The 14,623-nt window shown below is 51.9% G+C and overlaps 1 protein-coding gene across 1 annotated transcript in view; it reads right to left on the minus strand.

Moving 5' to 3' along the window:
• PLEC (plectin) overlaps positions 1–14,623 on the minus strand; it is a 647,147-nt gene that overhangs the window by 68,567 nt on the left and 563,957 nt on the right. Inside the window, exon 63 of the mRNA XM_063924739.1 lies at positions 7,865–8,008. Within this exon, the coding sequence (XP_063780809.1) occupies positions 7,865–8,008 (144 nt within the window). The remainder of the gene's footprint in view (positions 1–7,864; positions 8,009–14,623) is intronic.

Here is a 14,623-nt window from a genome sequence, read left to right on the forward strand (position 1 = left end):
CTCCCCCTGCTGGCCAGCCCAGGACACCACCTGCCACACAGACAGAAACTGTTACACTCTCTCTACAACAGGCTCCCCCTGCTGGCCAACCCAGGACACCACCTGCCGCACAGGCAGAAACTGTCACACTCTCTCTACAACAGGCTCCCCCTGCTGGCCAACCCAGGACACCACCTGCCGCACAGGCAGAAACTGTCACACTCTCTCTACAACAGGCTCCCCCTGCTGGCGAGTCCAGGACACCACCAGCCACAGAGACAGAAACTGTTACACTATCTCTACAACAGGCTCCCTCTGCTGGCCAGCCCAGGACACCACCTGCCACACAGACAGAAACTGTCACACTCTCTCTACAACAGGCTCCCCCTGCTGGCGAGCCCAGGACACCACCTGCCGCACAGACAGAAACTGTTACACTCTCTCTACAACAGGCTCCCCCTGCTGGCGAGCCCCGGACACCACCTGCCGCACAGACAGAAACTGTTACACTCTCTCTACAACAGGCTCCCCCTGCTGGCGAGCCCCGGACACCACCTGCCGCACAGACAGAAACTGTTACACTCTCTCTACAACAGGCTCCCCCTGCTGGCCAGCCCAGGACACCACCTGCCACACAGACAGAAACTGTCACACTCTCTCTACAACAGGCTCCCCCTGCTGGCGAGCCCAGGACACCACCTGCCGCACAGACAGAAACTGTCACACTCTCTCTACAACAGGCTCACCCCATATTCTATACAACCTCTGTGCATCCTATATATACTATATGCTATACGTGTTCTATATGTGCATCCTACATATACTATATGTAGGTTATACATATTCTACACAGCGTCTGTGCATCCTACATATACTATATATATGCTATACGTATTCTATATAGCTTCTGTGCATCCTACATATACTATATATATGCTATACGTGTTCTATACGTCCTCTGTGCATCCTACATATTCTATATATATGCTATACGTATACTATAAAGCTTCTGTGCATCCTATATATAAGCTATACATGTTCTATGCGTCAGCTATGCATCCTGCATATACTATATACATGCTATACATATTCTATACATCCTCTAAATAATAAGATTTTAAACCTACCGGTAAATCTTTTTCTCGTAGTCCGTAGAGGATGCTGGGGACTCCGTAAGGAACATGGGGATAGACGGGCTCCGCAGGAGACATGGGCACTTTAAGAAAGACTTTAGGTCTGGGTGTGCACTGGCTCCTCCCTCTATGCCCCTCCTCCAGACCTCAGTTAGAGAAACTGTGCTCACAGGAGACGGACAGTACGAGGAAAGGATTTTTGTTAATCCAAGGGCAAGATTCATACCAGCCACACAAATCACACCGTATAACTTGTGTATCTATTGAACAGTTAACAGTATGAAAAAACAACGTAACATCAGTCCAACCTGATTAAACTATAACATAACCCTTATGTAAGCAAAACTATATACAAGTCTCGCAGAAGTAGTCCGCACTTGGGACGGGCGCCCAGCATCCTCTATGGACTACGAGAAAAAGATTTACCGGTAGGTTTAAAATCTTATTTTCTCTAACGTCCTAGAGGATGCTGGGGACTCCGTAAGGACCATGGGGATTATACCAAAGCTCCCCAACGGGCGGGAGAGTGCGGATGACTCTGCAGCACCGAATGAGCAAACCTTAGGTCCCCCTCAGCCAGGGTATCAAACTTATAGAACTTTGCAAAGGTGTTTGAACCCGACCAAGTAGCAGCTCGGCACAGTTGCAGTGCCGAGACCTCTCGAGCAGCCGCCCAAGACGAGCCCACCTTCCTAGTGGAACGGGCCTTGGCCGATTTTGGTAACGGCAATCCAGCTGTAGAATGCGCCTGCTGTATCGTGTTACAGATACAGCGAGCAATAGTCTGCTTCAAAGCAGGGCCGCCAACCTTGTTGGCTGCATATAGGACAAACAGTGCTTCTGTTTTCCCGACTCTAGCCGTTCTGGACACATACATTTTCAAAGCCCTGACTACATCAAGGCACTCGGAATCCTCCAAATCTCGTGTAGTCACAGGCACCACAATAGGTTGGTTCATATGAAAAAATGACACCTCCTTAGGTAAGAATTGAGGACGGGTCCGCAATTCTGCCCTATCCATATGGAAAACCAGATAGGGGCTTTTATGAGACAAAGCCGCCAATTCCGACACTCACCTAGCCGAAGCCAAGGCTAATAACATGACCACCTTCCAGGTGAGATATTTTAACTCCACCGTTTGAAGTGGTACAAACCAGTGTGACGCAAGTAAACTCAACACCACGTTAAGGTCCCAAGGCGCCACCGGAGGTATAAAAAGGAGGCTGAATATGCAGCACTCCCTTCACAAAAGTCTGTACTTCTGGGAGAGAAGCCAATTCTTTTTGAAAGAAAAAGGATAAGGCCAAAATCTGGACCTTAATGGAGCCTAATTTAAGGCCCAAATTCACTCCAGTCTGTAGGAAGTGAAGGAAACGGCCCAGATGGAATTCTTCCGTAGGAGCATTTCTGGCCTCACACCAAGAAACATATTTTCGCCATATACGGTGATAATGTTTCGCTGTCACGTCTTTCCTAGCCTTTATCAGAGTTGGAATGACCTCATCCGGAATTCCCTTTTCCGCTAGGATCCGGTGTTCAACCGCCATGCCGTCAAATGCAGCCGCGGTAGGTCTTGGAACAGACATGGCCCCTGTTGTAACAGGTCCTGTCTTAGAGGAAGAGGCCACGGATCTTCTGTGAGCATTTCCAGCAGATCCGGATACCAGGTCCTTCGTGGCCAATCTGGAACAATGAGAATTGTTCTCACTCCTCTTTTTTTCTTATTATTCTCAACACCTTGGGTATGAGAGGAAGAGGAGGAAACACGTAGACCGACTGGAATACCCACGGTGTCACTAGGGCGTCTACTGCTACCGCCTGAGGGTCTTTTGATTTGGCGCAATACCTCTGTAACTTTTTGTTGAGGCGGGACGCCATCATGTCTATCTGGGGCAGTCCCCACTGACTTGCAATCTGTGCGAAGACTTCCCGATGAAGTCCCCACTCCCCTGGATGCAAGTCGTGTCTGCTGAGGAAGTCTGCTTCCCAGTTGTCCACTCCCGGAATGAACACTGCTGACAGTGCGCTTACATGATTTTCCGCCCAGCGAAGAATCCTGGTGGCTTCCGCCATTGCCACTCTGCTTCTTGTGCCGCCTTTGCGGTTTACATGAGCCTCTGCGGTGATGTTGTCTGACTGGATCAGAACTGGTTGATCGCGAAGTAAGTTCTCCGCTTGACGTAGGGCGTTGTATATGGCCCTCAGTTCCAGAATGTTGATGTGAAGACGAGTCTCTTGACTTGTCCAAAGTCCTTGGAAGTTTCCTCCCTGTGTGACTGCTCCCCACCCTCTGAAGCTCGCGTCCGTGGTCACCAGGATCCAATCCTGAATGCCGAACCTGCAGCCTTCCAAAAGGTGAGCACTCTGCAGCCACCACAGGAGAGATACCCTGGCCCTGGGGGACAGGGTGATCAGCTGATGAATTTGTAGATGTGACCCGGACCACTTGTCCAATAGGTCCCATTGGAAAGTCCTTGCATGGAACCTGCCGAAGGGAATGGCTTCGTATGTTGCCACCATTTTTCCCAGGACTTGAGTGCAATGATGCACAGACACTTGTTTTGGCTTCAATAGGTTCTTGACTAGAGTCATGAGTTCCTGAGCTTTTTCTATTGGAAGAAAAACCCTTTTCTGGTCTGTGTCCAGAATCATGCCCAAGGAGGTCAGACGAGTCGTAGGAACCAGCTGTGACTTCGGGATATTGAGAATCCAGCCGTGTTGCTGTAACACCTTCAATGAAAGTGACACGCTGTTCAGTAACTTCTCTCGTGATCTCGCTTTTATGAGGAGATCGTCCAAGTACGGGATAATTGTGACACCTTGCTTGCGCAGGAGCACCATCATCTCCGCCATTACCCTGGTGAAAATCCTCGGGGCCGTGGAAAACCCAAACGGCAACGTCTGAAATTGGTAATGACAATCCTGTACCGCAAATCTCAGGTACGCCTGATGAGGCTGGCGATGACCGCTCTTAGCGATTCCATCTTGAACCTTTTCAATTATAGGTTCAGGGATTTTTAAATTTAATATGGGTCTGACCGAACCGTCCGGTTTCGGGACTACAAACAGGATTGAGTAATATCCCCTTCCTTGTTAAAGCAGGGGAACCTAGACCACCACCTGTTTAAGATACAATTTGTGAATTGCATTTAACACTATCTCCCCTTCCTGGAGAGAAGCTGGCAAGGCCGATTTGAAAAACCGGCGAGGAGGCACCTCTTTGAATTCCAGCTTGTAACCCTAAGAAACAATTTCTATTGCCCAGGGATTCACCTGCGAGTGAACCCAGATGTGGCTGAAAATTCGAAGATGTGCCCCCACTGGGGCGGACTCCTTTAGCGGAGCCCCAGCGTCATGCGGTGGATTTTGCAGAGGCCGGGGAGGACTTCTGTTCCTGGGAACTAGCTGTGTTGTGCAGCTTTTTTCCTCTGCCCTTACCTCTGGCAAGAAAGGACGCACCTCGTACTTTCTTGTTTCTTTGTGATCGAAAGGACTGCATTTGGAAATGTGGTGCTTTCTTAGGCTGTGAGGGAATATAAGGCAAAAATTTTTCCAGCTGTAGCTGTGGAGACCAGGTCCAAGAGACCTTCCCCAAACAATTCCTCACCCCTGTAAGGTAAAACCTCCATATGCCTCTTTGAGTCGGCATCACCTGTCCATTGCCGGGTCCATAGGACTCATCTAGCAGACGTCGACATAGCGTCTTTGAGCATCTCTCATATATAAAATCGCATCTTTTATATGTCCTAGGGTCAATAAAATTGTATCCTTATCTAAGGTCTCAATTTCCGCTGATAAGGTATCTGTCCATGCTGCTACAGCGCTACAAACCCAGGCCGACGCAATTGCCGGACTGAGTAAAGTACCAGAATGTGTTCAAATGGACTTCAAGGTAATCTCCTACTTGCGGTCAGCAGGATCCCTGATGGTATGCTTTTTCCACCCTAGGGGAGGATTCTCACCGTATCCTGTCCGTTGGTGAGAAAGGATACGCCATAAGAATCTTTTTGGGAATCTGCAGTTTTTTGTCTGAAGATTCCCAAGCTTTTTCACATAATTCGTTCAACTTACGTGAGGAGGGAAAGGTAACCTCAGGTTACTTTTCCTTATACATGTGTACCCTCGTGTCAGTGACAGGGGGTTCCTCTGAGAATGGGCCGTCTTTTCGTATGGGCTCAATGGGCTCTTGCCCAAGGGCCCCAGGAGTATAAGGGCCCTAGGCTGATAGCTGAGGGTCTCCTCTTTCCAGGGGTACCAGATTTTTGAAAATCGGCCCTGGGGAACCAGAGATATCTGACTTGAAAGCAGTGGCCCCCAACCAAGCCTGTTAATTGCACTTCCCAGCCAGATATCTCGGGTTCTGTCTGATTTAGAGTTTTTATGAAGGTATAATCCAAAAGCTGGGACTCTCCCCTTTTGGTGGACACTGGCAGCTTGTCTCTATTATGCCCAGAACCAGATATATCAGCCTTCCAGCAGCTGGTCCCTGCTCCAGCTCCACACGCCTAATATGCAGTTTTAGATTTTCGTTGGTGGATTGCTCTGGCTCCTGAACTCTGATCCCCAAGTCCCAGTATCTCCTGAAAGGTGGGACTCTCTAGTATTTTATCCCATTGAAAGCTTAGAAATCTATTTCCAGGGACTTGAGATATCTGCAGTAAAGCAAGTTGCCATCCCACCGGAAAATGATAAATATTAAGCCCACTCCACTATCGACCCTCCCCTACGTATTAAACACCCCCTACCACGCTGAAAGTCATGTACCAGGGCTTCTTCATTCAGCCTAAAGCCCCCTTCTACAGTTTAGTGTTCTCCTTCCTGCCCCATCTGTGCAGTAAAGGAGTAATTAGCAGAACTGCTCCAGGTCCCGCAGGACATCAAACCTGCTGCTGATAGCACCCCCCACCCCTACTGCTGAAGGATGGGTAGGGGGCCCAGTGCATTGCTGTGCCCAGGGGCCTACACTGCTGTTAAGGCGGCCCTGTCTGTGATATGCAAAACATCTTTTATTGCAATAATCATATACATTTAGCCAATTTTGGCTGTAATTTTGCATCATCGTAGACGACACTGGAGTCAGAATCCGTGTCGGTATCTGTATCTATTATTTGGGATAGTGGGCGCTTTCGAGACCCCGAAGGTCCCTGCGACATAGGGACAGACATGGGTTGACTCCCTGGCTGTTCCCTAGCTTCCGCTTTGTCTAATCTTTTGTGCAATAAATTTACATTAGCACTTAAAACATTCCACATATCCATCCAGTCAGGTGTCGGCGTTGTCGACGGAGACACCACATTCATTTGCTCCCCGTCTTCTCTAGGAGAGCCTTTTACCTCAGACATGTCGACACACGCGTACCGACACACCACACACTCAGGGAATCCTCTTATCTGAAGACAGTTCTCCCACAAGGCCCTTTGGAGAGACAGAGAGAGAGTATGCCAGCACACACCCCAGCGCTATATGACCCAGGAAAAACACAATAAATATATGTTTACCCAGTAGCGCTGTGTATATATGTATATATGCGCCTAATTATGTGCCCCCCCACCCCCCCCCCTCTTCTTTAAAATCCTCTTTCACTGTGGTATAAGCAGGGGAGAGTCCGGGGAGCTTCCTCTCAGCTGTGCTGTGGAGAAAATGGCGCTGGTGAGTGCTGAGGGAGAAGCCCCGCTCCCTCGGCGGCAGGCTTCTGTCCCGCTCAAATATACTGAAAATTGGCGGGGGCTCTTATATATATATATATATATATATATATACAGTGGCCAGCTGTATACATATATACTTTTGCCAAAGAGAGGTTCATATGCTGCCCAGGCGGCCCCCCCCTGCGCCCTGCACCCTTACAGTGACTGCCGTGTGTGAGGTGTGTGGGAGCAATGGCGCACAGCTGCACTGCTGTGCGTTACCTCAGTGAAGATTTCAAGTCTTCTGCCGCCTTTGAAGTCTTCTTTCTTCTCATACTCACCCGGCTTCTGTCTTCCGGCTCTGTGAGGAGGACGGCGGCGCGGCTCCGGGACGAACTCCAGGGTGAGACCTGTGTTCAGACTCCCTCTGGAGCTAATGGTGTCCAGTAGCCTAAGAAGTAGAGCCTTGAAACTCACAGAAGTAGGTCTGCTTCTCTCTCCTCAGTCCCTCGATGTAGGGAGTCTGTTGCCAGCAGGCTCCCTGAACATAAAAAACCTAACAAATATACTTTCTAACAGGAAGCTCAGGAGAGCTCCCTGAAGTGCACCCATCTCCTCTGGGCACAGTATCAAACTGAGGTCTGCAGGAGGGGCATAGAGGGAGAAGCCAGTGCACACCCAGACCTAAAGTCTTTCTTAAAGTGCCCATGTCTCCTGCGGAGCCCGTCTATCCCCATGGTCCTTACGGAGTCCCCAGCATCCTCTAGGACGTTAGAGAAATCATGTGTATTCTGTATATACTATATAGTATGTACAGTATTGCATCTGTCCACTGTATACATCCTATAAGTATACTATACATTCAGTGCATTCCATATGTATGCTGCATATGATATGTTTTCTATATATGATAAATATATTTGATACATCCCTTGTTTTCTGTAAATCCCATACTATATATCTTATGCACGCTCTGTATTTTCTATACAGTATACCCTATGCATATTCTATACACAGTATAAGTATCCAGTATATTCTTCTATATCCTGTGGTGTTAGGTTGGCCCCGCAGAGAGGAACACCTGTCGGCTTACATGATACACGGTATATTGGTGTGCGCACTCACCTCCTGGTAACGGGTCTTGCTGATAGTCAGCCAGGATTTGATGGTGATTACAGAGTCTGGGTGACAGGCAGAGAGGATCTCCTGCCCCAGGGACACGATACACTCCAAGGCCAGCTGCTGGCATTGCAGGGTGCTCGTCAGCTCCTAGAGAGGCAGGAAAAGGGTTATACCACTGAGCAGGAGAAACACTGGTGTAAGAGTGGGAGAGAGAGCTGGTAACATACGTGTGGGAGACAGGCGGAGAGAATCTCCTGCCCCAGGGACACAATGCACTCCAGGTCCAGCTACTGGCATTGCATGGTGGCCGTCAGCTCCTAGAGCAGCTGTACCACAGAGGAGGAGAAACACTGGTGTAAGAGTGGGAGAAAGAGGTGGTAACAAAGGTGTAAGAGACGGGTGGAGAGAATCTCTTGTCCCAGGGACAGGATAGACTTCAGAGCCGGCTGCTGGCATTGCAGGGTGCTAGTAAGCTCCTAGAGAGGCAGGAAAAGGGTTATACCACAGAGGAGGAAAAACACTGGTGTAAGAGTGGGAGAAAGAGCTGGTAGAATAGGTGTGGACGAGAGGCGGAGACAATATCCTGTCCCAGGGACACAATGTACTGCAGGTCCAGCTACTGGCATTGCATGGTGGTCATCAGCTCCTAGAGAGGCAGGAAAAGGGTTATACCACTGAGCAGGAGAAACACTGGTGTAAGAGTGGGAGAGAGAGCTGGTAACATACGTGTGGGAGACAGGCGGAGAGAATCTCCTGCCCCAGGGACACAATGCACTCCAGGTCCAGCTACTGGCATTGCATGGTGGCAGTCAGCTCCTAGAGCAGCTGTACCACAGAGGAGGAGAAACACTGGTGTAAGAGTGGGAGAAAGAGGTGGTAACAAAGGTGTAAGAGACGGGTGGAGAGAATCTCTTGTCCCAGGGACAGGATAGACTTCAGAGCCGGCTGCTGGCATTGCAGGGTGCTAGTAAGCTCCTAGAGAGGCAGGAAAAGGGTTATACCACAGAGGAGAAAAAACACTGGTGTAAGAGTGGGAGAAAGAGCTGCTAGAACAGGTGTGGACGAGAGGCGGAGACAATATCCTGCCCCAGGGACACAATGTACTGCAGGGCCAGCTACTGGCATTGCAGGGTGGTCGTCAGCTCCCAGAGAGGCAGGAAAAGGGTTATACCACAGAGGAGGAAAAACACTGGTGTAAGAGTGGGATAGAGAGCTGGTAACATACGTGTGGGAGACAGGCGGAGAGAATCTCCTGCCCCAGGGACACAATACACTCCAGGTCCAGCTACTGGCATTGCATGGTGGCCGTCAGCTCCTAGAGCAGCTGTACCACAGAGGAGGAGAAACACTGGTGTAAGAGTGGGAGAAAGAGGTGGTAACAAAGGTGTAAGAGACGGGTGGAGGGAATGTCTTGTCCCAGGGGCAGGATAGACTTCAGAGCCAGCTGCTGGCATTGCAGGGTGCTAGTCAGCTCCTAGAGAGGCAGGAAAAAGGTTATACCACAGAGGAGGAAAAACACTGGTGTAAGAGTGGGAGAAAGAGCTGCTAGAACAGGTGTGGACGAGAGGCGGAGACAATATCCTGCCCCAGGGACACAATGTACTGCAGGGCCAGCTACTGGCATTGCAGGGTGGTCGTCAGCTCCCAGAGAGGCAGGAAAAGGGTTATACCACAGAGGAGGAAAAGCACTGGTGTAAGAGTGGGATAGAGAGCTGGTAACATAGGTGTGGGAGACAGGCGGAGAGAATCTCCTGCCCCAGGGACACAATACACTCCAGGTCCAGCTACTGGCATTCCATGGTGGCCGTCAGCTCCTAGAGCAGCTGTACCACAGAGGAGGAGAAACACTGGTGTAAGAGTGGGAGAAAGAGGTGGTAACAAAGGTGTAAGAGACGGGTGGAGGGAATGTCTTGTCCCAGGGGCAGGATAGACTTCAAAGCCAGCTGCTGGCATTGCAGGGTGCTAGTCAGCTCCTAGAGAGGCAGGAATAAGGTTATACCACAGAGGAGGAAAAACACTGGTGTAAGAGTGGGAGAAAGAGCTGGTAGAATAGGTGTGAACGATAGGCGGAGACAATATCCTGTCCTAGGGACACAATGTACTGCAGGTCCAGCTACTGGCATTGCAGGGTGGTCGTCGGCTCCTAGAGGAGCTGTAAAACAGAGTAGGAAAGACACTGGTGTAAGAGTGGGAGAAAGTGGTGGTAACAAAGGTGTAAGAGACAGGTGGAGAGAATCTCTTGTCTCAGAGACATGATACACTCCAGGTCAGTTACTGGCATTGCAGGGTGCTAGTCAGCTACTAGAGAGACAGGAAAAGGGTTATACCACTGAGGAGGAGAAACAATGGTGTACGAGTGGGAGAAAGAGCTGGTAACACAGGCGTGGAATACAGGCTGCTGCACCACGTAGGTGGGTGAGAGATAATTATAAACAGGCACAGTAGTAAAGCAATAGCGGAGATATAGAAATGGTGGCCGCTGTATCTGACCAACTATCACCTGCAGCTGTATCTGATCCCCTCTCACCTGCCGCTGTATCTGATCCCCTCTCACCTGCCGCTGTATCTGATCCCCTCTCACCTGCCGCTGTATCTGATCCCCTCTCACCTGCAGCTGTATCTGATCCCCTCTCACCTGCAGCTGTATCTGATCCCCTCTCACCTGCAGCAGTATCTGATCCCCTCTCACCTGCAGCAGTATCTGATCCCCTCTCACCTGCCACTGTATCTGATCCCCTCTCACCTGCCGCTGTATCTGATCCCCTCTCACCTGCCGCTGTATCTGATCCCCTCTCACCTGCCGCTGTATCTGATCCCCTCTCACCTGCCGCTGTATCTGATCCCCTCTCACCTGCAGCTGTATCTAACCCCCTCTCACCTGCAGCTGTATCTGATCCCCTCACCTGCCACTGTATCTGATCCCCTCACCTGCCACTGTATCTGATCCCCTCACCTGCCACTGTATCTGATCCCCTCTCACCTGCAGCTGTATCTGATCCCCTCTCACCTGCTGCTGTATCTGATCCCCTGTCTCCTGCAGCTGTATCTGACCCCCTCTCACCTGCAGCTGTATCTGATCCCCTCTCACCTGCAGCTGTATCTGATCCCCTCTCACCTGCCGCTGTATCTGATCCCCTCTCACCTGCCACTGTATCTGATCCCCTCTCACCTGCCGCTGTATCTGATCCCCTCTCACCTGCCGCTGTATCTGATCCCCTCTCACCTGCAGCTGTATCTGATCCCCTCTCACCTGCTGCTGTATCTGATCCCCTCTCTCCTGCAGCTGTATCTGACCCCCTCTCACCTGCAGCTGTATCTGATCCCCTCTCACCTGCAGCTGTATCTGATCCCCTCTCACCTGCCGCTGTATCTGATCCCCTCTCACCTGCCACTGTATCTGACCCCCTCTCACCTGCAGCTGTATCTGATCCCCTCTCACCTGCAGCTGTATCTGATCCCCTCTCACCTGCCGCTGTATCTGACCCCCTCTCACCTGTTGCTGTATCTGATCGTCTCTCGCCTGCAGCTGTATCTGATCCCCTCTCACCTGCAGCTGTATCTGATCCCCTCTCACCTGCCGCTGTATCTGACCCCCTCTCACCTGCCACTGTATCTGACCCCCTCTCACCTGCAGCTGTATCTGATCCCCTCTCACCTGCAGCTGTATCGGACACTCTCTCACCTGCAGCTGTATCTGCCCCCCTCTCACCTGCCGCTGTATCTGATCCCCTCTCACCTGCAGCTGTATCTGATCCCCTCTCACCTGCCGCTGTATCTGACCCCCTCTCACCTGTTGCTGTATCTGATCGTCTCTCGCCTGCAGCTGTATCTGATCCCCTCTCACCTGCAGCTGTATCTGATCCCCTCACCTGCCACTGTATCTGATCCCCTCTCACCTGCAGCTGTATCTGATCCCCTCTCACCTGCCGCTGTATCTGATCCCCTCTCACCTGCAGCTGTATCTGATCCCCTCTCACCTGCAGCTGTATCTGATCCCCTCTCGCCTGTAGCTGTATCTGATCCCCTCTCACCTGCAGCTGTATCTGACACTCTCTCACCTGCAGCTGTATCTGATCCCCTCTCACCTGCCGCTGTATCTGATCCCCTCTCACCTGCAGCTGTAACTGATCCCCTCTCACCTGCCGCTGTATCTGATCCCCTCTCACCTGCAGCTGTATCTGACCCCCTCTCACCTGTCGCTGTATATGACCCCCTCTCACCTGCCGCTGTATCTGACCCCCTCTCACCTGTCGCTGTATCTGATCCCCTCTCGCCTGCCAATGTATCTGATCCCCTCTCACCTGCAGCTGTAACTGATCCCCTCTCACCTGCCGCTGTATCTGACCCCCTCTCACCTGCAGCTGTATCTGATCCCCTCTCGCCTGCCAATGTATCTGATCCCCTCTCACCTGCAGCTGTATCTGACCCCCTCTCACCTGTCGCTGTATATGACCCCCTCTCACCTGCCGCTGTATCTGATCCCCTCTCACCTGCCACTGTATCTGATCCCCTCTCGCCTGCCAATGTATCTGATCCCCTCTCACCTGCAGCTGTAACTGATCCCCTCTCACCTGCCGCTGTATCTGACCCCCTCTTTCCTGCAGCTGTATCTGATCCCCTCTCGCCTGCAGCTGTATCTGACCCCCTCTCGCCTGCAGCTGTATCTGATCCCCTCTCACCTGCCACTGTATCTGATCCCCTCTCGCCTGCCAATGTATCTGATCCCCTCTCACCTGCAGCTGTATCTGACCCCCTCTCACCTGTCGCTGTATATGACCCCCTCTCACCTGCCGCTGTATCTGATCCCCTCTCGCCTGCAGCTGTATCTGACCCCCTCTCGCCTGCAGCTGTATCTGATCCCCTCTCGCCTGCCAATGTATCTGATCCCCTCTCACCTGCAGCTGTATCTGATCCCCTCTCACCTGTCGCTGTATCTGACCCCCTCTCACCTGTCGCTGTATATGACCCCCTCTCACCTGCCGCTGTATCTGATCCCCTCTCACCTGCCGCTGTATCTGATCCCCTCTCACCTGCCACTGTATCTGATCCCCTCTCACCTGCTGCTGTATCTGATCCCCTCTCTCCTGCAGCTGTATCTGACCCCCTCTCACCTGCAGCTGTATCTGATCCCCTCTCACCTGCAGCTGTATCTGATCCCCTCTCACCTGCCGCTGTATCTGATCCCCTCTCACCTGCCACTGTATCTGATCCCCTCTCACCTGCCGCTGTATCTGATCCCCTCTCACCTGCCGCTGTATCTGATCCCCTCTCACCTGCAGCTGTATCTGATCCCCTCTCACCTGCTGCTGTATCTGATCCCCTCTCTCCTGCAGCTGTATCTGACCCCCTCTCACCTGCAGCTGTATCTGATCCCCTCTCACCTGCAGCTGTATCTGATCCCCTCTCACCTGCCGCTGTATCTGATCCCCTCTCACCTGCCACTGTATCTGACCCCCTCTCACCTGCAGCTGTATCTGATCCCCTCTCACCTGCAGCTGTATCTGATCCCCTCTCACCTGCCGCTGTATCTGACCCCCTCTCACCTGTTGCTGTATCTGATCGTCTCTCGCCTGCAGCTGTATCTGATCCCCTCTCACCTGCAGCTGTATCTGATCCCCTCTCACCTGCCGCTGTATCTGACCCCCTCTCACCTGCCACTGTATCTGACCCCCTCTCACCTGCAGCTGTATCTGATCCCCTCTCACCTGCAGCTGTATCGGACACTCTCTCACCTGCAGCTGTATCTGCCCCCCTCTCACCTGCCGCTGTATCTGATCCCCTCTCACCTGCAGCTGTATCTGATCCCCTCTCACCTGCCGCTGTATCTGACCCCCTCTCACCTGTTGCTGTATCTGATCGTCTCTCGCCTGCAGCTGTATCTGATCCCCTCTCACCTGCAGCTGTATCTGATCCCCTCACCTGCCACTGTATCTGATCCCCTCTCACCTGCCGCTGTATCTGATCCCCTCTCACCTGCAGCTGTATCTGATCCCCTCTCACCTGCCGCTGTATCTGATCCCCTCTCACCTGCAGCTGTATCTGATCCCCTCTCACCTGCAGCTGTATCTGATCCCCTCTCGCCTGTAGCTGTATCTGATCCCCTCTCACCTGCAGCTGTATCTGACACTCTCTCACCTGCAGCTGTATCTGATCCCCTCTCACCTGCCGCTGTATCTGACCCCCTCTCACCTGTCGCTGTATCTGATCCCCTCTCGCCTGCAGCTGTATCTGATCCCCTCTCACCTGTCGCTGTATCTGATCCCCTCTCACCTGCCGCTGTATCTGATCCCCTCTCACCTGCAGCTGTAACTGATCCCCTCTCACCTGCCGCTGTATCTGATCCCCTCTCACCTGCAGCTGTATCTGACCCCCTCTCACCTGTCGCTGTATATGACCCCCTCTCACCTGCCGCTGTATCTGACCCCCTCTCACCTGTCGCTGTATATGACCCCCTCTCACCTGCAGCTGTATCTGATCCCCTCTCACCTGCCGCTGTATCTGATCCCCTCTCGCCTGCCAATGTATCTGATCCCCTCTCGCCTGCCAATGTATCTGATCCCCTCTCACCTGCAGCTGTAACTGATCCCCTCTCACCTGCCGCTGTATCTGACCCCCTCTCACCTGCAGCTGTATCTGATCCCCTCTCGCCTGCCAATGTATCTGATCCCCTCTCACCTGCAGCTGTATCTGACCCCCTCTCACCTGTCGCTGTATATGACCCCCTCTCACCTGCCGCTGTATCTGATCCCCTCTCACCTGCCA

This window comes from Pseudophryne corroboree, chromosome 5 (assembly GCF_028390025.1).
Source record: "Pseudophryne corroboree isolate aPseCor3 chromosome 5, aPseCor3.hap2, whole genome shotgun sequence".
Taxonomy (NCBI): Eukaryota; Metazoa; Chordata; class Amphibia; order Anura; family Myobatrachidae; genus Pseudophryne; species Pseudophryne corroboree.